General features: G+C 45.7%; 3 protein-coding genes across 4 annotated transcripts; 1 reads left to right on the forward strand and 2 right to left on the reverse strand.

The window, feature by feature from the left end:
• The first annotated feature begins 10,526 nt into the window (after positions 1-10,526).
• Positions 10,527-12,124, forward strand: LOC124680457 (zinc finger protein STAR3-like). The gene has a single exon (XM_047215514.1). It carries the CDS (start codon positions 10,598-10,600, stop codon positions 11,906-11,908), a length of 1,311 nt encoding a protein of 436 aa, XP_047071470.1. The 5' UTR covers positions 10,527-10,597; the 3' UTR covers positions 11,909-12,124.
• A 1,440-nt stretch (positions 12,125-13,564) lies between these two features.
• LOC124680443 lies at positions 13,565-15,597 on the reverse strand. Of its 2 annotated transcripts, none has more exons than XM_047215502.1 (3): positions 15,365-15,597; positions 15,023-15,101; positions 13,565-14,355 (listed from the first exon to the last, which is right to left on the reverse strand). In XM_047215502.1, the coding sequence occupies exons 2-3, from the start codon at positions 15,098-15,100 to the stop codon at positions 13,774-13,776; spliced, it is 660 nt and encodes a 219-aa protein (XP_047071458.1). In that variant the 5' UTR covers position 15,101; positions 15,365-15,597; the 3' UTR covers positions 13,565-13,773. The 2 variants fall into 2 exon arrangements, with proteins under 2 accessions (XP_047071458.1, XP_047071457.1); XM_047215501.1 differs by having other exon boundaries at positions 15,461-15,596.
• A 192-nt stretch (positions 15,598-15,789) lies between these two features.
• LOC124680446 (E3 ubiquitin-protein ligase RNF170-like) lies at positions 15,790-18,836 on the reverse strand. Its single transcript, XM_047215504.1, has 5 exons — positions 18,680-18,836; positions 17,199-17,398; positions 16,632-16,733; positions 16,370-16,421; positions 15,790-16,277 (listed from the first exon to the last, which is right to left on the reverse strand). Exons 1-5 carry the CDS (start codon positions 18,789-18,791, stop codon positions 16,159-16,161), a joined length of 585 nt encoding a protein of 194 aa, XP_047071460.1. The 5' UTR covers positions 18,792-18,836; the 3' UTR covers positions 15,790-16,158.
• Positions 18,837-24,501: the final 5,665 nt, after the last annotated feature.

Here is a 24,501-nt window from a genome sequence, read left to right on the forward strand (position 1 = left end):
TCGTCGCGCCTTCAATTAATGCATGTTCCATAGTTGCATGCAGAATTTGCATGCATAGATAGAATTAAAATATTAGAACGACTGTAGTTATTATTGAGTAATATATTAGGACATGCAACATGTAATTAGAACGTAAATAGCTAATTGAATATGCCAACTAGAATTAAAATCAGTGCGGTCAGAGGTGTTGGTCCGCCGGCCAGGTTTGCTCGCGTGACATCAGGTACCATGCATCAAATTAATTTTCTGTACCATGCAGAGAGCTGCCGCCAGGGAGAGTGGAGGCATGCTCCACACATGCATGCCGCCCCATGCACCGGCGGCATGGCCTGCGCCAGTCGACGGCGGCCGGACGGCGATCTCTGCCGGCTAACGTGCCGCCACCTCGGGCGACGGCATGAAGCTGCCGCCACAGCCTCCGGCGGCAAGCTCCACGTGTCGCCTGGGGGCGCTGCCGCCATTGAGTACGTGGTCTTTTTTGTCAATTCGATTTGCAAGTGGTCCTTTTTGACAATGAATTGAGGCAGGTGGTCTCTTTTGGCAAAATTTCGAAATATCATGGACCGTGCTCTGAATGAAACTATATAAAATAAATGTCGTCGACCGTGTTGATTGAATTGGTGGATTAGAGTAGGTGGAATATTAATCATATGTGATTATGATCGATCCAGGCACATAAGCTAACCTTCGTATCCAGTAACTTTCTAGAGTAACCAGTAACTCATATTGGACCAATGTCATTGTCTTCTAGGAGTAAATAAGAAAAAAAATATTAACACTGCTCGACCGGCTGGGGTTTGTCTCTCTTCCACGTGGACCACGTGCTATATAGCAGACCCGGAGCTAAACTGTCACGTGGACCGTGGACGTGGTAAACCAAATTAAAGCAGCAGCACTGCTACAGTACAGTTACTGTTGCGTAGTAGCGCTCGGCAGCTCGAAAAGGCAAACTAAGGAAGCCGGCAGATTTTCCTTATTGGCCTTCAAACCAAGCCATGGAGTAGGCACCAGCACGAGCAGGAGCAAGCGCTAGCTCCTGAGCTTCGCGTTAGATGTAGGAAAAAAAAGCACACACCTACCCATGCCACGCTGTTTTATCCATCTCGTTTTCCATCGCTTTCCGATTATTCCTTTCTACCAAACTATATTTTTATAAAGAGAATATATTAATATCAAAAGATATCAATTACACTCAGCCTTTGCAACAGCGCTGGCAGTACGGATGCACACAACAACAAAAAAACTAAGAAAGAAAAGTGCCGCTATAGTATCCCAGGCCTAGCAACAGTAATACATCCACCCCAGGATAATACCTGAAATACAGACTCTCCAAAAGCGACATCTCCAAGAAGGAAACAGTGCACCAACACCGTCGTCGCCCGATCAAAGATCTTAGGTTTTCACTCTGAAGATAGTCCCCGCTCTCAAAACAATGCCTCCAACAAGGTCATTGTCAGACACAACCAGTTAAGGCCAGACCTTGGGTTTTCACCCTGAAAGATAGGACTCTGAACTTCATCTGTGTTGCCGCCCCCGCTTTCATACTACTGCGAACCCCAAACACCAAGCAAGTTCCTCAACATCGCCGAGACTTGAACCTTCTTTAGCTAATCCCCCAATCCCGCTTTCATGAAATTCTCTGCTTCTGACTTCACCATGGACTGATACGTCTCCAACGTATCGATAATTTCTTGTGTTCCATGCCACATTATTGATGTTATCTACATGTTTTATGCACACTTTATATCATATTCGTGCATTTTCTGGAACTAACCTATTAACAAGATGCCGAAGTGCCGATTCTTGTTTTCTGCTGTTTTTGGTTTCGGAAATCCTAGTAAAGAAATATTCTCGGAATTGGACGAAATAAAAGCCCGAGAGGCCTATTTTCTCACGAAGCTTCCGGAAGTCCGAAGGAGAGACGAAGAGGGGCCACGGGGTGGCCAAACCCTAGGGCGGCGCGGCCCCACCCTTGGCCGCGCCGGCCCGTGGTTTGGGCCCCCGTGCCGCCTCTTGACTTGCCCTTCCGCCTACAAATAGCCTCCGTGACGAAACCCCCAGCACCGAGAGCCACGATACGGAAAACATTACCGAGACGCCGTCGCCGCCGATCCCATCTCGGGGGATCCCGGAGATCGCCTCCGGCACCCTCGCCGGAGAGGGGAATCATCTCCCGGAGGACTCTACACCGCCATGGTCGCCTCCGGAGTGATGAGTGAGTAGTCTACCCCTGGACTATGGGTCCATAGCAGTAGCTAGATGGTTGTCTTCTCCCCATTGTGCTATCATTGTCGGATCTTGTGAGCTGCCTATCATGATCAAGATCATCTATATGTAATTCTATATGTTGCGTTTGTTGGGATCCGATGAATAGAGAATACTTGTTATGTTGATTATCAAAGTTATGCTTATGTGTTGTTTATGATCTTGCATGCTCTCCGTTATTAGTAGATGCTCTGGCCAAGTAGATGCTTTTAACTCCAAGAGGGAGTACTTATGCTCGATAGTGGGTTCATGCCCGCATTGACACCGGGACAGATGATGAGAAAGTTCTAAGGTTGTGTTGTGTTGTTGCCACTAGGGATAAAACATTGATGCTATGTCTAAGGATGTAGTTGTTGATTACATTACGCACCATACTTAATGCAATTGTCTCGTTGCTTTGCAACTTAATACTGGAGGGGTTCGGATGATAACCTCGAAGGTGGACTTTTTAGGCATAGATGCAGTTGGATGGCGGTCTATGTACTTTGTCGTAATGCCCAATTAAATCTCACTATACTCATCATGATATGTATGTGCATGGTCATGCTCTCTTTATTTGTCAATTGCCCAACTGTAATTTGTTCACCCAACATGCTGTTCGTCTTATGGGAGAGACACCTCTAGTGAACCGTGGACCCCGGTCCAATTCTCTTTACTGAAATACAATCTGCTGCAATACTTGTTTCTACTGTTTTCTCTGCAAACAATCATCTTCCACACAATACGGTTAATCCTTTGTTACAGCAAGCCGGTGAGATTGACAACCTCACTGTTTCGTTGGGGCAAAGTAGCTTGGTTGTGTTGTGCAGGTTCCACGTTGGCGCCGGAATCTCTGGTGTTGCGCCGCACTACATCCCGCCGCCATCAACCTTCAACGTGCTTCTTGGCTCCTCCTGGTTCGATAAACCTTGGTTTCTTTCCGAGGGAAAACTTGCTGCTGTGCGCATCATACCTTCCTCTTGGGGTTGCCCAACGAACGTGTGAAATACACGCCATCAAGCTCTTTTTCCGGCGCCGTTGCCGGGGAGATCAAGACACGCTGCAAGGGGAGTCTCCACTTCTCAATCTCTTTACTTTGTTTTTGTCTTGCTTTATTTTATTTACTACTTTGTTTGCTGCACTAAATCAAAATACAAAAAAATTAGTTGCTAGTTCTACTTTATTTGCTATCTTGTTTGCTATATCAAAAACACAAAAAAAAAATTAGTTTACCTGCATTCACTTTACTTATTTTCATCATGTTTCCTTTTGATTTTACTACAAAGAACATACCGGTAGGACGTGGGTCTATAGTTGGGAGAAATAATATAGAAGAATTCTTCAACCATGTTAGTACCATTGAAAATTTTGAAGATAGACACTTGATAGATCTTGCGCCTACTTATGAAATTGCTGCTGCGCATTTAGTTCGCTTGTTGGAAACTAAATTTGTTAATCTTAATCCTATAATCCAACACATGTTTTTCACGCTTGGTGATATGGAAGAAGGGGAAAAGAAAGATTTTGTTTTAGAAACCCTTCTTAGAGAATTTGGTGGTCTAGCAAGAGAAGCTAGAAAGGTGTTTGCTAAATTCAATATGCTTGGTTCTCCTACTAATCTTGCTAGTCTCTTTGAAAAAATGGATATGGATAGAATAAGATACACTAATAATATTGATGATGGAGAGGAGATCAAAGCACCAATACCATGCAAGCTCCTAGCTATGAATGATGCACTAGAAAATAATTATGCTTGGCTTGTTCCAGAAAATTTGTTTGATGAGAGTAGCACACCTAAGACTAATGAAAAGGGAGATGCTAAAACTTATGTATCTAATATAATATGCCTAGTTGAGAAAACTCCACACCTCGCTGAGAATGCACCACCCTTCGATAATACTTGATACACACTTTCTGCGCCTAGCTGAAAGGCGTTAAAGAAAAGCGCTTATGGGAGACAACCCATGTTTTTACCTACAGTACTTTGTTTTTATTTTGTGTCTTGGAAGTTGTTTACTACTGTAGCAACCTCTCCTTATCTTAGTTTTGAGTTTTGTTGTGCCAAGTTAAGCCGTTGATAGAAAAGTAAGTACTAGATTTGGATTACTGCGCAGTTCCAGATTTCTTTGCTGTCACGAATCTGAGCCCACTGCCCTGCAGGAAGCTCAGAAAATTATGCCAATTTACGTGCATGATCCTCAGATATGTACGCAACTTTCATTCAATTTGAGCATTTTCATTTGAGCAAGTCTGGTGCCATTTTAAAATTCGTCAATACGAACTGTTCTGTTTTGACAGATTCTGCCTTTTATTTCGCATTGCCTCTTTCGCTATGTTGGATGAATTTCTTTGATCCACTAATGTCCAGTAGCATTATGCAATGTCCAGAAGTGTTAAGAATGATTGTGTCACCTCTGAATATGTCAATTTATATTGTGCACTAACCCTCTAATGAGTTGTTTCGAGTTTGGTGTGGAGGAAGTTTTCAAGGATCAAGAGAGGAGTATGATGCAACATGATCAAGGAGAGTGAAAGCTCTAAGCTTGGGGATGCACCCGGTGGTTCACCCCTGCATATATCAAGAAGACTCAAGCGTCTAAGCTTGGGGATGCCCAAGGCATCCCCTTCTTCATCAACAAATTATCAGGTTCCTCCCCTGAAACTACATTTTTATTCGGCCACATCTTATGTGCTTTTTCTTGGAGCGTCGTTTTGTTTTTGTTTTTTGTTTTGTTTGAATAAAATGGATCCTAGCATTCACTTTATGGGAGAGATACACACTCCGCTGTAGCATATGGACAAATATGTCCTTGGTTTCTACTCATAGTATTCATGGCGAAGTTTCTCCTTCGTTAAATTGTTATATGGTTGGAATTGGAAAATGATACATGTAGTAATTGCTATAAATGTTTTGGGTAATGTGATACTTGGCAATTGTTGTGCTCATGTTTAAGCTCTTGCATCATATGCTTTGCACCCATTAATGAAGAAATACATAGAGCATGCTAAAATTTGGCTTGCATATTTGGTTTCTCTAAGGTCTAGATAATTTCTAGTTTTGAGTTTGAACAACAAGGAAGACGGTATAGAGTATTATACTGCTTTCAATATGTCTCTTATGTGAGTTTTGCTGTACCGTTCATCCTTGTGTTTGCCTCAAATAACCTTGCTAGCCTAAACCTTGTATCGAGAGGGAATACTTCTCATGCATCCAAAATACTTGAGCCAACCACTATGCCATTTGTGTCCACCATACCTACCTACTACATGGTATTTTCCAGCCATTCCAAAGTAAATTGCTTGAGTGCTACCTTTAAAATTCCATCATTCACCTTTGCAATATATAGCTCATGGGACAAATAGCTTAAAACTATTGTGGTATTGAATATGTAATTATGCACTTTATCTCTTATTAAGTTGCTTGTTGTGCGATAACCATGTTTATCGGGGAACGCCATCAACTCATTGTTGAATTTCATGTGAGTTGCTATGCATGTTCGTCTTGTCCGAAGTAAGGGCGATCTACACTGAGTTGAATGGTTTGAGCATGCATATTGTGAGAGAAGAACATTGGGCCGCTAACTAAAGCCATGTTCCATGGTGGAAGTTTCAGTTTTGGACAAACATCCTCAAATCTCTAATGAGAAAAGAATTAATTGTTGTTGAATGCTTAAAGCATTAAAAGAGGAGTCCATTATCCGTTGTCTATGTTGTCCCGGTATGGATGTCTAAGTTGAGAATAATCAAAAGCGAGAAATCCAAATGCGAGCTTTCTCCTTAGACCTTTGTACAGGCGGCATAGAGGTACCCCTTTGTGATACTTGGTTAAAGCATATGTATTGCGGTGATAATCCAGGTAGTCCAAGCTAATTAGGACGAGGTGCGAGCACTATTAGTACACTATGCATGAGGCTTGCAACTTATAAGATATAATTTACATGATGCATATGCTTTATTACTACCGTTGACAAAATTGTTTCATGTTTTCAAAATCAAAGCTCTAGCACAAATATAGCAATCGATGCTTTTTCCTCTATGAGGACCATTCTCTTTACTTTCAATGTTGAGTCAGTTCACCTATTTCTTTCCACCTCAAGAAGCAAACACTTGTGTGAACTGTGCATTGATTCTTACATACTTGCTTATTGCACTTATTATATTACTCTATGTTGACAATATCCATGAGATATACATGTTACAAGTTGAAAGCAACCGCTGAAACTTAATCTTCTTTTGTGTTTCTTCAATACCTTTACTTCGAATTATTGCTTTATGAGTTAACTCTTATGCAAGACTTATTGATGCTTGTCTTGAAGTGCTATTCATGAAAAGTCTTTGCCTTATGATTCACTTGTTTACTCATGTCATACACATTGTTTTGATCGCTGCATTCTCTACATATGCTTTACAAATAGTATGATCAAGTTTATGATGGCATGTCACTCCGAAATTATCTTTGTTATCGTTTTACTGCTCGGGACGAGCGAACTAAGCTTGGGGATGCTGATACGTCTCCAACGTATCGATAATTTCTTGTGTTCCATGCCACATTATTGATGTTATCTACATGTTTTATGCACACTTTATATCATATTCGTGCATTTTCCGGAACTAACCTATTAACAAGATGCCGAAGTGCCGATTCTTTGTTTTCTCGCTGTTTTTGGTTTCAGAAATCCTAGTAAAGAAATATTCTCGGAATTGGACGAAATAAAAGCCCGGAGGCCTATTTTCTCACGAAGCTTCCGGAAGTCCGAAGGAGAGACGAAGAGGGGCCACGGGGTGGCCAAACCCTAGGGCGGCGCGGCCCCACCCTTGGCCGCGCCGGCCCGTGGTTTGGGCCCCCGTGCCGCCTCTTGCTCTTGCCCTTCCGCCTACAAATAGCCTCCGTGACGAAACCCCCGCACCGAGAGCCACGATACGGAAAACATTACCGAGACGCCGTCGCCGCCGATCCCATCTCGGGGGATCCTGGAGATCGCCTCCGGCACCCTGCCGGAGAGGGGAATCATCTCCCGGAGGACTCTACACCGCCATGGTCGCCTCCGGAGTGATGAGTGAGTAGTCTACCCCTGGACTATGGGTCCATAGCAGTAGCTAGATGGTTGTCTTCTCCCCATTGTGCTATCATTGTCGGATCTTGTGAGCTGCCTATCATGATCAAGATCATCTATATGTAATTCTATATGTTGCGTTTGTTGGGATCCGATGAATAGAGAATACTTGTTATGTTGATTATCAAAGTTATGCTTATGTGTTGTTTATGATCTTGCATGCTCTCCGTTATTAGTAGATGCTCTGGCCAAGTAGATGCTTTTAACTCCAAGAGGGAGTACTTATGCTCGATAGTGGGTTCATGCCTGCATTGACACTGGGACGATGACGAGAAAGTTCTAAGGTTGTGTTGTGCTTGTTGCCACTAGGGATAAAACATTGATGCTATGTCTAAGGATGTAGTTGTTGATTACATTACGCACCATACTTAATGCAATTGTCTCGTTGCTTTGCAACTTAATACTGGAGGGGGTTCGGATGATAACTCTGAAGGTGGACTTTTTAGGCATAGATGCGGTTGGATGGCGGTCTATGTACTTTGTCGTAATGCCCAATTAAATCTCACTATACTCATCATGATATGTATGTGCATGGTCATGCTCTCTTTATTTGTCAATTGCCCAACTGTAATTTGTTCACCCAACATGCTGTTCGTCTTATGGGAGAGACACCTCTAGTGAACTGTGGACCCCGGTCCAATTCTCTTTACTGAAATACAATCTGCTGCAATACTTGTTTCTACTGTTTTCTCTGCAAACAATCATCTTCCACACAATACGGTTAATCCTTTGTTACAGCAAGCCGGTGAGATTGACAACCTCACTGTTTTCGTTGGGGCAAAGTAGCTTGGTTGTGTTGTGCAGGTTCCACGTTGGCGCCGGAATCTCCGGTGTTGCGCCGCACTACATCCCGCCGCCATCAACCTTCAACGTGCTTCTTGGCTCCTCCTGGTTCGATAAACCTTGGTTTCTTTCTGAGGGAAAACTTGCTGCTGTGCGCATCATACCTTCCTCTTGGGGTTGCCCAACGAACGTGTGAAATACACGCCATCATGGACCAAAAGTCTCTTGATGTCAAAACAAAACAGAGCTTCGCGCCGCTCTCTTCGGAACCAAACGGTCGGAATAACAACATGGGTGCGCACCACCGAATACCACCCGATCTTGTGAACTCTAGGCAAAAGATGCACTGTTCCATTCGCAGTCGGAGCCTTCCGGAACTCATCACTCCGGCTAGATGAAGAAAGATCGGCATCCGGAATGTCTTCATCTTCGCGAAAGAAGAACCCTGGGACAACCACCATGAAAGCCGGAACGGCCGCCCCCCACGCCGCTGCCATGGCTAGGAACCGCGTTCCATCTTCCTCCTCCAACTCGGCGGGTGGAGGTCAACAGTGATTCCGCTGCCGCCCTTTCCCCGCCGAGTTCCGCCACACCACCGCGTCTCCCGCCATGATCTAGGTGAAGTCGCCGAAGGCCACCGCCTCCAGACCCGCCATCCACTGTCGCCGCCCATGGATGACCCCGCCTCCGCGCGAAGGGGAGTCCATGGACGTGCCACCACCGCCCCTGCCTTTGGCAGCCGGACGCGGCCGCCACCGCCAACCCCGACGGTGGCAGCGGCCAGGAGGAGGAAGATGGGCCGCTCTTCTTGGGTTCGGGTCGTCACCCGGAGCCGCCTCGCGCGAGATGACCCGGGGCGAAGGTGGGAAGGGAGGAGAGGGGATGGGAGGGGGCGGTGGTGGAGGGAGGGAGGGACGATGACAACACTAGGAGGGTGGAGGGTGGAGGAGCGGCGGCTAGGTCAGGGAGGCTAGGTCCGCCTCTTCCTCTACCAAACTACATAGGAGAAAACATCACTTTACGTGTTGTTTTGCTAGCTCTCATAGCTGAGAATTACATTATGGCTCAGTTACCTTCACCGTCAGATTGTTGCTCCAAGATTCATGTTAATGGATCCCATCTAATCTTATCTCTCTCCCATCCCTCTCACCTCATGTTCTCCTACCTCGATCCCAAACAAACAAGAAAACAGATAGAGTAAGCGGAAGAGCAATGGAGGTCACAAGTGTATTCATGGGTCATGGGTATTCAAGTGAATACCCATTATTTTTGGCCAAGAAAAATCACATAGTATTCAACTTGTCTAGCTAAACCAATCTAGTTGTCCTCCTGGCCCATAACATGTCCTCCGAACCTTTTGTAGAAACAGAATCAGTAGATTACTCTCGGACTTGTCTCGTGAGGTGTCCAGCAGTCCAGCTCCAAGCTCGCTCCAGCGACGCAACGAGGCCAAGGCTGCGAATCTGCGATTGATTTATTCCCCTGAATTGCAATACCCGTTGTACATATTATGTGCCTGCCCATGCGGAGGAGAGACTACTAAGCCGGAGCCGGTGAAGGCGACAATGAGGAAGAAACTTTGGGTTAGGGGGTGTGGGTTGCCAGCATCGGAGGAGAAGGGACGAGGCTTAGAGTGATGGCCGGGACGGCGGTGCACCGGTGGAGGGGGGTTTTGGGGCAAGGCGAAGAGGCTGGCGGTTCAGCCAGCGGTAGGAACGGAGCCACACCGGAGAGGGGGGAGATGATGACGTAAGCACGATTGTTTCTTTAATTTAGCGCAAGCTGCTCGATTTTTGTTTTTGTAGGTATAAAAAACAATATTTACTTTAAAACGGAGGGAATATGTGTGTTCGAGTAGAAGTCTCTGGTACACCATAAAGAACGAGGTGACTATTTCTGACATATGTTTAAAATCAAATTACTTAACTTTATATAGAGACGCATCTAGATATGCAAAGTTGTGTCAATTAATTTGAAATGGAGACTTGTTTCTGCCATGTTAACTCTGACTTAGCAACTGGATAATCAATCATTAAGCACAGCAAAGTGGGTGGCGATCGATCACTCTGCGAGTCACACCCCGAAGCTTGGCGGTCCAAACGCGCGCGTTACGTTTTTGAAGTTTTGTTTTTCAGAAAGGGCAAGGTGCCGTCGCTTTCCTGTCCAAAGGCAGCGCCCCAAGAGCCAGGAGAAGAGGCCAGGTGGAAGAATCATCCGGTCACTTACCGAACCCGTGCGCGTTCATCTACCTCCGTCCGTCGTCTCCTTCCTCCTTCCTTCCACGCACCCGGCCGCCGCCATGGAGCCCACGCACGCACGAGCGATCTCCATGCACATATATAACCAGCTCCATCAACTAAGCTCAAGCCACATGCACCACTACAACGACGACCTCACTTCGTCACCACCACCACAAATTAAGCAAGGTTAGAGATCGTCGATCGAGTCCACCGACCATGTGTAGCACCGCCGATCATTTCAAGAGTACTAATAGTAGTAATCACATGCACTTCCAGCCCGATCACCATCAGAGCTTAGCAGCAGGGATCATGGAGGCGTGGGACCTCGATCAGAGGATTTGCCAAGCTCGGCACCAGGAGAGGCATGGCAGCCAGGGCCACGAGGCGGGGGAAGAAGGCCGGTCGGAGTCGGACCCGAGGGCGGTGCTCACCACGTACCTGACGTTCCTGGAGCACAAGATCGGGCACCTCCGCGGGATACTCTGCTCCACGCCGCGCCCGCAGCAGCAGCACGCCATCGTGTCCGCCGAGCTCCGCTGCATCATCGTGCAGCTCGTCTCCATCGCCAACGACCTCGCCACCGGCGCTGGTACCGGTGCAACCGCGGACGCGTCCCCGCCTACTCGTTGCGCCGGGGAGGACGCGGCGGACCACGCGGGGTCGCCGCCGTCGTCGAACACCACACACGACGACTCCGACCACGCCGAGGAGGCTGACGCCGCGGACGAGCACCCGCCGGCCGGGCCGTACGAGGTGGTCCAGATCGAGAAGGAGGAGATCCTGGCGCCGCACGCGCACACCTGCAAGGTGTGCGGCAAGGGCTTCAAGCGCGACGCCAACCTGCGCATGCACATGCGCGGCCACGGCGAGCAGTACAAGGCGCCCGCCGCCCTCGCCAGGCCGGCCGGGCACTCCTCCTTGCCGGCGCCGCCGGACGCGAGCAGGCGGTGCTACTACTCGTGCCCGTTCGCCGGGTGCAAGCGGAACAGGGAGCACAGGGACTTCCAGCCGCTCAAGACCCCCGTCTGCGTCAAGAACCACTACCGCCGGAGCCACTGCGACAAGAGCCACGTCTGCCGTCGCTGCGGCGTCAAGAGGTTCTCGGTGCTCGCCGACCTCCGCACCCACGAGAAGCACTGCGGCCTTGACCGGTGGGTCTGCTCCTGCGGCACCTCGTTCTCTAGGAAGGACAAGCTCTACGCCCACGTCGCCCTCTTCGACGGCCACACGCCCGCGCTGCCACCGCACGACGACGACACCAACGTCCATTGCAGCACTGCCAATGCCACTGCCGCTGGCAGCGTCGTGCCCGGCTCCGGTGAGCTTCCGCCGATCAACGGCGAAGCCGTGAACGTGTTGGACCAGTGCTTATCCGGTGGCATGTTCAACGATGTCATCAGGTGCTCCGGCGTCGAACCGAGCACGGATGATGGCCGAGGGCACCCATCCTCCCCGATTGGAATTGGTTTGTGCGACTTCGATGGGTTCGACCTACTCAAAGCCGTGGCAATGGACTTCGATTTCTGAATTCTGATACAAGGGGCAGGGGAGGCGATGATGATCTGCAACTCCCTGAACCTGATGAACAAGTGCCCAACTTAAGGTCAACCCAAATTGGTTGGCTCCCGTAGACTAATTAAAACAAATATCTGTACTCCTGCAATTCAAGGTCGCCATCATGATATTGGCATCCATTGATTAATTAAATTGATTTTATTTTCTGGAGAGATTTCAGACGCTGAAGTGACAATACAGAGTGACCAGAGTCTGGACTTTGAATTATCTTGCCGACTGTAGAAGATATACTGAAGTCTGGAGAAACATCAGGTACAATGGCATAATCAAAGGGAAAGACAACTGAAGTAGTCCTTATGAACTCAGGAATCCAAAATAGGAACAAAGATTGAAAAGCTCACATACCATTCACAGGTAGTGGATATATTCGTTGCAGATCCTTGCACATACAGTACGGTTTAGATATTTTTGAAGATGTACTTAAAAACTAACATAAAGTTAAACAATGGACAAATTAAAACTAATGTTTCTACTAATGGAGGGAGTATAATTCTTGTTAACCAGCATGATATTGGTATTGATTTATTAAACTAATAAACCTTATTTTCTAAAGGAATTGAGTTCTAAGTGACAAAGCATGATGCAACTGTACATGATCCTACTGAACTTGAGGGTCATTAGGCTGGAACTGGCAAAATTTCCATAACACTTGCCAAGTTACTAGACTGGAGATTTTTGGGAATTGGGAGTTCCTTCAACTGCAGGCATTCATATGGCGAATCATGCCCGGTTATTTAGAGCTGAGAATCATATGCTCATCACATCTAATAAACAGAACGAAATAAGCATACCACAACACAATAGCCAGATTCTGCACTTTCAAGTTTTGTTTTGAGCAAATAGAGAATCAAACGGAACCCTGAAGATACATAGAGTACAATGGCAGAATCAAAGGGAAAGACAACTGAAGTGGCCGTTATGAGGTCAGCGATCCAAAACAGGAACAAAGATTGAAGAACTTGCATACCATTCACAGATACTGGATATATTTATCACAGATCATTTACACAGAACATAGACTATATGTTCTTGAAGATGTATAAAAAGCTAATAAATCCATCAATCTATACAGACTTGCTTTGATCAACAGATGCAAAAACAACCAGAAATGTGGTATTGTATCATCAGAACTTCTGAAGTTTTGTGCAGTAATGAAGAACAGAACACTAAACCTGACCCAACAGCGGGTGCACTGTGCCACACAGTCCCCTCTGCAATCGACATTATAGCCCAAAACTTTCGGATTCTGTAAGAGAACACTCCGGTGAGTTTTCCAGTTTATTATCCAGTCACTGTGCAGCTTGCCCACATTCAGCTTCACCTTGCTCTCATGATCAAAACCAAGAACCTTGCTCTCAAGCTTCATCTCGCTGTCAACTGTACACTATGATCCAACTGAATTCAAGGACAGCATTAGTTTGGAACTAGCAAATTTTGCATACACCAACACATACCAAGTTAGAGAATTTTCTTGCCGAGTGTAGAAGGATTGTAAAGTCTGGAGAAACATGAAGTAGAATGGAATAATCACAGGAAAAGACAACTGAAGTAGTCTTTATGAGCTCAGGAGTTCAAAATAAGAACAAAGATTGAAAAGCTCACATACCATTCACAGGAAATGGATATATTTATTGCAAATCCTTGTATATACAGTATGGGTTAGATGTTTTTGAAGATGTACTAAAAAACTGAAATGCCCATCCTTCTATACAAATCTGCTTGCGTTGAACAACCAATGCAAAAGCAGACAGATTTTTGATAACATATCATCTGAACTTCTGAAGGTATGCGCGCGGTTTATAATATAGAACAGAACGCTAAAATCTAACCCAACAGCGGGTGCACTGTGCCGCACAGTCCCCTCTGCAATCCACATTGTAGCCCAAAACTTTCGGATTCCGTAAGAGAACACTCCGGAGAGTTTTCCCGTTGATTTTCCAGTCACTGTCCAGCTTGCCCACATTCAGCTTCACCTCGCTCTCAAGATCACAACCAAGAACCTCTGGGAACTTCTTGAGCAACTTGTAAAGATCGTCGTCAGAGAGGCCAAGGCCCCTGATATAGTCCAACACTCCGCTTACCACCTCGACGCTAGGAACCTCCTTCTTTCTCTCCTCGGTCCAGTACGGCGAATGGATCCATCCATACGCCTTCTTCAGCATCTTTTCGGCATCTTCAGCAGGGAAATTTAATGAGGTGAGTATCTGTTGGCACTCTTCCCATGTTTTGCTGTCACCAGCATCCAAAACAGCGGCTTGAGCTGGATCAGATGATAGCGTCCGCCATTTTCTCAGAACATTGCGTGCATCTGGAGTTTCTCCGTGTAGGATGTTTCGCTGGATATTTAATCTTCTTCCATGTTTCTTAAAATTCACACTCGGTGAAGTCAAGAGATCGCACTGAAGGAATGAAACACGAACAGTGAGAACTCATTGATACGCATCATGTCAACACGTGGTACCGAACATGAATCTGAAAACTCTAAAGCACGAAGACACACTACAGAGAAAACGATCAGGTTTACAATTATATTGTGTAAACAATGTGAGAACGCTGCTGGGTTCTCAAGCCCTCGACCAACACATGTGCAGAAAAAATCAGTAACTACTGCTAAGCTCTACGATAAATAGTTCCGGGACATCTGAATCTGCTGCTGAACTACGCTGTGTGGTAGTAGTAGTATGAAGCTAGTGCCTTATCTCAAGTGCTAGCTTAGCTATTTGCATGATCTTGCTACATTAAAAATGCACCATCTCATCAGTGTGCAGCTTAAATCCAGGAACTGATATGATTTTGTCACGGCAGGTAACCATCTCACTCTTGTTCACTCTGTTCGTTCCACAAATCCAGGAACTGATATGATTTTGTCACGGACAGGGGAAGCAAACAAGAGTGAGCTCAGAGTGTTTAGACGGAAGGAAATTCAGATAACTTGGTATGGTTTGGCATGGCAGGAAACGGAGAAACCCCAGACATGTGGAACGAACAGAGTGAACATAGCACAGGCTATTCATTTATACAAAGCAAGGGAGCTATTAGTTACGAGGTAGAGTAGATTGTTCATACAGATGGAAAGAAGGCCGATGCAGCAGGGGCAGTTTCCGTGGCCGTCAGAAAGGGCAGCGCCGGCAACTTGGCCAACATCCTGCGAGGTAAATAGCATTGGTGAGTTCTTCAAGTATTGAATCAGAGTTTGATGTCAGCTTTCCCATGCACGGAAGAGCAGAACAGGAAACACCTAAGAATAATAATACAGAAAAAAAAAAACCGGAAACATCATGGTTATCGATCACTGGCGTAACAGGGTGGTCGGGGTCATTAGTAGTACTAGGAGAAATCGAGATCCAAGCGGGGAAGAAAAGACATGGGAGGGGTGGGCAATTGATGGAAGGTCTACATAGTACATACACGGCGAAACACGGCGCGGCCGGCAGGAAGCTTGCCCGGTGCGATGGGTGGAGATGTGGGCGGAGGCGAAATCGAGAAGGGAGGAGCAATACGTACGCTGAGCTCCTCGACGCCTCTGCTGGCTCTCTCGCCGGAGGGAATTAGGGGACCGGAGAGGGGAGTGGTGAGGAGACCTGACCGGGCGTCTCCACTCTCCAGCACCCCCTCAAGCACATGAGCGTATCGTGTGTGCCCCTTCCGAACAGCTTCCAGCCACTTGTTTGCTTGGCCTCGCAACAGCCACCACAAAACAAATGCGAAATCCCCAACCTCTCCAGCTGCACGGCTCTCAGGTTATCAGGTTTAGAATTAATTCATCAGTCCTGGACTCCTGGTGTGTTTTTTGAACAGAAAAAAGACATGCATCAAACGAGTTTTTCCATTCATTCAGAAAAGCGGGCAGGAGCACCGTCACTTCGTTACGAAAAGATGAAATTTACAACCTACTCACAGAATTTCACGGATGAAATTATAGCCTACATACAGATGATTCCTGACAAACAGCATTGACAGAACAGTTCCAGAAAAGAACAAAAAGCATCGACAGGAGAATAAAAAATAACTTTTCCTCTTGTTTTTTTTTTCCTGGAACTAACACTGACAACAAGCTAAGGTACAATGTCCATGTTCCATCCAGCAAACCAAATACAGCCCCTCTACTCACGGAACAGGGAAGGGGAAGCAGCCTAAACATGTCGTAGGCAAACATTCCCGAATAGGACCCTCAAGGCTGTCAGCACAGCCGCATCCCTCAACTATGCGAGGTGGCCTCCGTGGCGGTACAGAAGCAACGACCGGTAGACGGCGGCGAGGTGGAGGAACACGATCACCAGGATGAGGAAGTCGTCGAAGAACCCGAATAGCCCCAGAACGCCTGTAGATTCAAGAACCGTCAGAACACGCATCCATGCCACACGAGTCATTAGAACATGCAAAGGGAAAGTAAACCCGGAACATCGGACTTACTCTCAGGAAGGATGTCCACCGGGCTCAGGACATAGACTGCGCTCAGGACCACCTACAGAGTTTGAATCAGCAAGCACGTCAGGTTCATTATCTATGTACGATTCGTCTCATGTCTGGCATCCATTGCACCAGTCACCAAGGGCTGGCACGAGAATGGATCAAGTGACAAACAACACAACCTGTTTACTACACGAATCTTGGCGATTCTCCAGAATCATGTTAAGATGGCAAACGTAGTTTAATAGCCTACGGAAGTACATACCATCAGAATCATCCTCGCTCTGAAGACAAGCGGGAGGGTCCTCTGCGGATCCATTAGCTCCCGGAACAGTCTTCGCATGAAGAAGGGTAGGTCTTGCAACCTCTGAAAAAAGATAAGGGAGTCAAATAACAAACTAGCTGGTATCATCATAATCTAATACAGCAGATACCTTATGTTTGCGCTCGGATTTTTAAAAAACAGTCTCTTCATTGCACGACGCTAATATATATCCTGAAAAGTATAAATCTTGGATACCACCTATACCCAACCGATTTGGAATGTTCTAATCTGGTAACACCAGAACCGATGGTGTACAACTTTCTCCTTTCCGTAATCCCTACAATTACTAATGTGAGAATTTCTAGCCTATAAGAACATGGGAGAGTGACAAGTCCCCCTTTGACATTGCTGGGGAGCTATCAGGTTTTGTGGCCAATCATATCTCCGTTGCAAAATTTCTATCAGGCACAGGGTGAAAATTTTGAAATAATTTGGCCAAATCTCTTATGTAGACTATATATCTGCAATAAATGAAAGTCAGATTTCATGACCAGAGTATAAACAAACCTGAGTTAAGCTACGTGGTGCTCCACCGAATATGTGATTATAGTGCTCAATCTCTCCCAAAACACGGTGAAGTTGAGGATCGTCATTCTGATCCTCTGATATGTTAGCAGGTACCAGCAGATTTATAAGGCGGCGGCAAATGGGACATTTGCAAGGCTGTACGGCAGCTCCATGATTCCAAACACGGATGATGCACTCTCCTTAAAAAACAGAGAACTTAGAAGCATTAACTAAATCTTCAGTAATAGATACCCAAGGCACTAATAAGTGGGGTAGAGTTAGACAATGTACAACTCAACAACAAATAAAATACTAATATGCATGCAGGGGAAACTGGAACAAATATAATAACCTTTGCAGTGGATATCAGCATCACGAAACACCATACAGTAACGCATCAGATTTCCCCAAAATTAAAACTACCACCTGTGACCAAGGGAACTCAAGGTGAATGCCGGCAGGTGAGTTTCTAGTTTAGTGTGAGCAGACATTGGATGGGCCGAGATGATGCTCATCAGCTTGGCAATGAAGGTGATTTATCTACAGTTATTGCACGAGGAGATGGTGCTCATCGGCTTCAGTTGCAGGAGACAGTCTTAAAATCTTAGTTTTCCAGATAATGAGAGGCAACCTTAAATTTAGTTCATAACGTCATGCACATTCTAGTACCCACTACCCTGTCATCCTGTTCAACTAAGATAAGTTACCGCCTCATGCAAGGTAAACGGACTTGCTTATTCCTAGTGAATAAAGTTACAGCCACATTTCCTTAAATGACAGCTATTATCCTTCAACCAGTGGATAAGGTAGCATTTGGTAGTCTTGAAATATCTTTGCCTGTCCAGGTGGATGTGATCTAAACTCAACATGAAAGAGTTCATATGATTTTCTTTGCTTCAGCCCTACGAATGGACACTGGATGATGCTCCTCTGCTCGGTAGTGGAATTATTGTTTCCACATAGTGGGGGAAAAAAACCTTAATTCAGCTTATCTTCCGTATCAGTCGTGCACATTCCCGTGCTCCCGTTCCACCTGTATTTGACCCAAGAAAACCACACACCCTAAACCCTCATTTCGGATCGATTTGAGCAAGCACATCCTAAATACACTCTGAGAGAGCAATTGCCAGTTCCACCTGTATTTGACCAAAGGAAACCACACTCCCTAAACCCTCACTTCAGATCGATTTGAGCAGGCACATCCTAGAAACACTCTGAGAGAGCAATGGCCAGTTTTCGATCTGGGAAACCGGCTCGGCAGCTCACAATCGCTCCGAACGAATCTACAAACAACCCCAAAGGCCAAAGCCCTCCCTCACGTATCCGATGGGGAGAAAACTAATTCAGGAAGTGCAACAGCTTCTCGGCCGACAGCTCCCAGGGGAGCGGCTGGCTGGGAGCAATTCGACCGGGATCCTCGCCCCGAGCAAATGGGGAAAGGCGGAGAGGGATCGGGGGAAGGGGTGGGGAGAGGGACGAACCGCAGAACCAGTGGGAGCAGTTGGCCTGGCAGGGGATCCGGAAGCGGTCGTGGCAGACAGAGCAGACGTCGTCCTCCGGCGGCACCGGCGACGACGAGGCGGCGGAGCTCATCCCCCCTTCCCTCTCGCACGCACGCGAACGGGAACACGTCACGTACCTTTTGTTTGTTTGTTTGTTTGTTTTCTTTCCCTTTCACGGTCAAGTCGTCGGCGGTTTTGATTTGTTCTGCTTTTCCCGTCGTCGACGCGACGCGGTTTTGATTTCCAGACCCCGAGACCAAGGGCCTAATTTTTTTTTTTTTTTTGAAATGATCAAGGGCCTAATTAGCTCCACTTAAAATATGTAAAAAATACGTGTTTAAAGTTCTCAGGGCAAAACCTATACACCGACCAGGTCGGTGGTTACCGGCCACCGCACACCCCCTGGTCGGGTATGGGCCAGGCCCATTTGTGGCTATTTGGCTTGTAACAGTGCGTTTTTTTTCTTTTCTGGTTTCTTTTTTCTGTTTTCTTTTCTTTTTTATTTTTTCTGGTTTCGGTTTTGTTTGTATTTTTTTAGATTCGAAAATTTTTATTTTTAAAAATTGTTCAAATTGAGAAAATATTTAAATTCAAAAATGTTCAAATTTGAAAACCGTTCAAATCTGAAAACCGTTCAAATTCGAAAACCGTTCAAATTTGAAAATTTGAAAATTGTTCAAATAGAAAAAGCGTTCATTCGAAATTTGTTCATATTTTAAAAACTTTTGATTTTGAAAATTGTTCGAGTTAAAAAATTATCCAAATTTCAAATTTTGAAAAATATTCAAATAGAAAAATTGTTCAAATTTAAAAACTGTTTTGGTTTCAGAAAACTGTTCAAATTTTATGAAAAAAAATTCTCAAAAAAAGTTTTTAAAACAGTTAGATTTTAAAAAACGAAAATATAAACAGAAAAGAAAAAACAGAAAGAAGGAAGAAAAAGGAAAAAGAAACTCACCTGACGTAATGGGCCGCGGCCCACTAAATTACCTGGATCGTGGGAGGGTGTGCGGTGCCGAACAGCCACCGACCAGATCGGTGGCGAGGAGCTCCCGTTCTCAGCGCGGTCTGCATTTGTTAGCGATGCTACTACTTCTTCGGCCCACGAGGAAGGTACTGGAGCATGGGTCAACCAGGCTCAGGAAGCCCAACCCACAAGTCCAGGGTTCAGGCTGGGTTAGCCTGAAAACGCGGGTTAGCATCCCTGCATGATTGAAGAGGCATCCAAGAGGATCACGCAACGGCGGTGGCTTCCTTCCCACCTCAGGCTCTAGTTTCCCCGAATCCCCCAACTCTTGCTACCCTAGATTCATGTATCTGATTTTGTAATCGAATCCTGAGACAAAGTATCCTCCAAATCCTATAGATCGAACCGAGTTGATAACAATTTGGTATCAAAGCCCTCTCATGGATGACGAGGCGAAGGCGTTCATGAGGTCTCTCATGGGGGAGGTCAACGGCGAGCTCAAGCTGACCATCAACACTCTAGGCGACGAGGTGAATACGCTGGCCACTTGGAAACCCGAACTGGAGGCCCGGGTGGGGGAGCTCTAGGTCGCGGTGGGTGAACTCCAGCGTGCGGCGATGACCGGGCAGCCGCACATCGCCATCGTCATCCCCACGCCGGCTACCACAACTGCCGACGTGGGCAAGGCTAAGCCCGCATCTCAAGGTGTGGCGCAATTGGGGATGACCCAGGACAAATCGGCCACGTCGAAGCATCATTACACCGGGGGACATCGTCGGGGTTCTTCGGATCCTCGTCGACACCTCCGGTCACAGGTCCGTTGTTTCAACCGACCTCGAGTGGTTTTCAGTTCCCTATTAGCCATCCTTTGAGCACACAGAGTCCCTTGGGCATACAGAGTCTAGTTCAAGGTAATGTTCGTGTCACACAACCCATCCCTGCCATGGCGTTTCCCCAGTTCGACGGTGAAAACCCTCGTTTGTGGCGGACTCACTGTGAGCAATATTTTCACATGTATTCAATAGATCGCTCATATTGGTTATACATGGCCACCCTTAATTTCACCACCACCACCACTGCTATTTGGCTTCAGTCAGTACAGAGGAGATTAGTAGGCATGGACTGGGAAATGTTTTGTGAGTTCATGTGCACTAAGTTTGGTAGAGATCAGCACCAACAGTTAATTCGTCAGTTTTATCAAACAAAGCAAACTAGCACATTTAGTGAATATGTTGAGTGTTTTAATATCCTCATGAACCATTTGTTATCATACTCTGGAGCTATCCTTCCATTGTATTTCTTAACGAGGTTTGTGGAGGGTCTCCGTGAAGATATCAGAGCAGTCGTTATCATTCACCAACCAGTTGATATTGATGTTGCCTGCTCTCTAGCACTGCTGCGAGAGGAAGTAGCTGTCAGGAAGAAACGATTTGATCCAGCACCAAGCAAGGCCTATGGCAGACCAGGTGTAATGATTGTAGGGATTCGTAGAATAGAAAATAAAAAAATTCCTAATAACAAGCCAAGATCTAATCTTGTAGATGGTAGCAACTAGGTGAAGATCAACATACCCTCGAAGATCGCTAAGCGTTAACAAGATAAATCTCGTGGATGATTTAGTCGATCACTTGCTGTTTTCAAAAGAGCGTACAAGATCTTGACGGTGCCGCAATCGGGCAGCACCCCCTCATTCGGTCACACATACGTTGTTGATGACGACGTCCTTCTCCCCGTTCCAGTGGGCAGCGGAAGTAGTAGATCCTCCTCGGAATCCCACTAGTACGACAGCGTGGTGACGGTGGTGGTGGAGATCTCCTGCAGGGCTTCGCTGTCGTCGTGCGGGAGATGTATGGAGGAGGTGGGGTGCTAGGGTTTGGGAGAGGGGGCTTGGGGCGTCGGCCTTGGGTGCCCTAGGTGGTGCGGCTGTTGTGGTGGCCGGCCCCCTCCCCTCTCCTCTTCTATATATAGGTGGAAAACCCTAGGATCCAATCCTACTCCACATGGGAGTCCACTGGAAAACCTACCATATGGGGAAACCTAGTCAAGGTGGGATTCCCACCTTTCCTTGTGGTGTGGCCGGCCATAGAGGCGGAGTCCACCATGGACTCCACCTTCCCACTTGGTGGGTCGGCTAGGGCTGGTGGAGTCCTTCCGGGACTCCACCTGCCTCACTGAAATATTTTAGATGATTCTAGAACCTTCTAGAACCTTCCATAAATTCACCGGATCATTCCCAAACTTGGAATATGACTTTTCCATATATGAATCTTATTCTCCGGGCCATTCTGGAACTCCTCGTGATGTCCTAGTTTCCATCCGAGAACTAAATGACTTGATCATATGCTATGCTTACTATGGGTGTGTCCATCACATCATTCACCTAATGATATGATCTTGTTATTAATAACATCCAATGTTTCATGATCATGAAACTGTGATCATCTATTAATCAACAAGCTAGTTTAATAAGAGGCTTACTAGGAACTCTTTTATGTTTACAAAATACACAAGTAATAATGTTTCCGGTTAATACAATTATAGCATGGGATGCAAACATTTATCATAAACACAAAGATATAATAATAACCACTTTACTATTGCCTCTTGGGCATATCTCCAACACCAATGCCCTTGCCTCCACCTCCAGCTAAAGGTGGTGGGCTGCAAGGAGCTGAGGATCGAAGAGCAGTTGATGCATCCCGCAGCCATAAAGAGCATGATAGAGTTGCAGCACTCAGAGCATACATACGGGCAAGAGGTTTGTGCTTTACCTGTGGTGAGAGATGGGGCAGGGAACACGAGTGTCCAACTGCAGTTGCTTTACATGTAGTCGAAGAGCTCTTGCTAGATGTTGAGCCAAGATGAAACAGAGTCTTCTGGCGAAGCTGAGCAACAAGGCCTAGTTGTTGAACGTGTAGATGCATGATACGTCTCCAACGTATCCATAATTTCTGTCGTTCCATGCTTGTTTTATGACAATACTTACATGTTTTGCTTGCACTTTATGATGATTTCATGCATTTTCCGGAACTAACCTATTAACAAGATGCCACAATGCCAGTTCCTGTTTTCTGCTGTTTTTGGTTCCAGAAAGGCTGTTCGGGCAATATTCTCGGAATTCGACGAAACGAAGACCAAACCTCCTATTTTTCCCGGAAGCATCCGAACACCGAAGAAGAGTCGGAGAGGGGCCGGAGGGCCACCACACCATAAGGCGGCGCGGCCTGACCCGGGCCCGCGCCGGCTCGTGGTGTGGCGCCCCAGTGCCCCTGCGCCGCCTCTTCGCCTATAAAATCCCTTTCGACCTAAAAACACCGTACGACTTGACGAAACTCCAGAAAGACTCCAGGGGCGCCGCCACCATCGCGAAACTCCAATTCGGGGGACATAACTCCAATTCGCGGCCTGACGAACAAAAGGAGGAAGAATGGATTAGCTACCCATGTCAACCTTCTAATGAGAGTAACTCTTTATCTCTTACACTATTTGATTGTCCTCCATGCTTACCGAAAGAGGTTGAATGTTATGTTCCTGTGGATTCTCTTGAAATAGTACCTATGAGTAATACTTGTGAGAATGATTATGCTACTCGTTATCTATGATAATCCATGCTACTTTGATAAATCTTATGATAATGCTTTGTTTGTGCTCGATGTCGAAATGCATGGTACTAAAGAATTTTGTTTGGCAAATGTCTATGATAAAGCTCTAGATGATGGTCCTATGTTACTTGATAATATTAATTGTACTACTAATGAAAATGGGATTGGAGAGTTCTTGACTTATTCTATGAGTCCCATATCTATTGAGATTGATCAACTACCTTGTTATATTATTAATAAAAGTAAGTTTGAAAGTTTTAATTCCACTATTCTTGAACTTGATAAAAATTATGTGTTTGGAAATCATGAAAAGTATGCTGCATGTGATAGTTATATTGTTGAGTTTGTTCATGAAGCTACTGAAAATTATTATGAGAGAGGAAAATATGGTTGTAGAAATTTGCTTAAAATTTTGAAGTTACTCTTGTTTTATCTTCTTATGCTTGTCACTTTGTTCTTCATGAATTTATTTGTGTACAAGATTCCTTTCCATAGGAAGCATGTGAGACTTAAATGTGTTTTGAATTTGCTTTTCGATGCTCTCTTTTGCTTCAAACATTATTTCTTGCGAGCGCATCATTAAAACTGCTGAGCCCATCTTAATGGCTATAAAGAAAGAACTTCTTGGGAGATAACCCATGTGTTATTTTGCTACAGTACTTTGTTTTATATTTGTTTCTTGGAAGTTGTTTACTACTGTAGCAACCTCTCCTTATCTTAGTTTTGTGTTTTGTTGTGCCAAGTGAAGCCTCTAATCGAAGGTTGATACTAGATTTGGATTTCTGCGCAGAAACAGATTTCTATCTGTCACGAATCTGGGCTGTTTTCTCTGTAGGTAACTCAGAAAAATATGCCAATTTACGTGCGTGTTCCTCAGATATGTACGCAACTTTCATTAGTTTTGAGTTTTCTGATTTGAGCAACGTAAGTATTTTATTAAAATTCGTCTTTACTGGCTGTTCTGTTTTGGCAGATTCTGTCTCTGTTTTTTGCATTGTCTCTTGTGGACTTTAAGCGAGGTTTTCTAGACGTAGAGGGATGTAGCTAATGTTTTATTGAGTTCTTGCAATGTGCCACTACAGGACCAAGGTGGATTCAAATTTTTTGAGTACTAACCCCTCTAATGAAGTTTATGAGAAGTTTGGTGTGAAGGAAGTTTTCAAGGGTCAAGAGAGGAGGATGATATATGATCGAGAAGAGTGAAAAGTCTAAGCTTGGGGATGCCCCCGTGG

The sequence above is a fragment of the Lolium rigidum genome, unplaced genomic scaffold, assembly GCF_022539505.1.
Source record: "Lolium rigidum isolate FL_2022 unplaced genomic scaffold, APGP_CSIRO_Lrig_0.1 contig_1705_1, whole genome shotgun sequence".
Classification (NCBI taxonomy): domain Eukaryota; kingdom Viridiplantae; phylum Streptophyta; class Magnoliopsida; order Poales; family Poaceae; genus Lolium; species Lolium rigidum.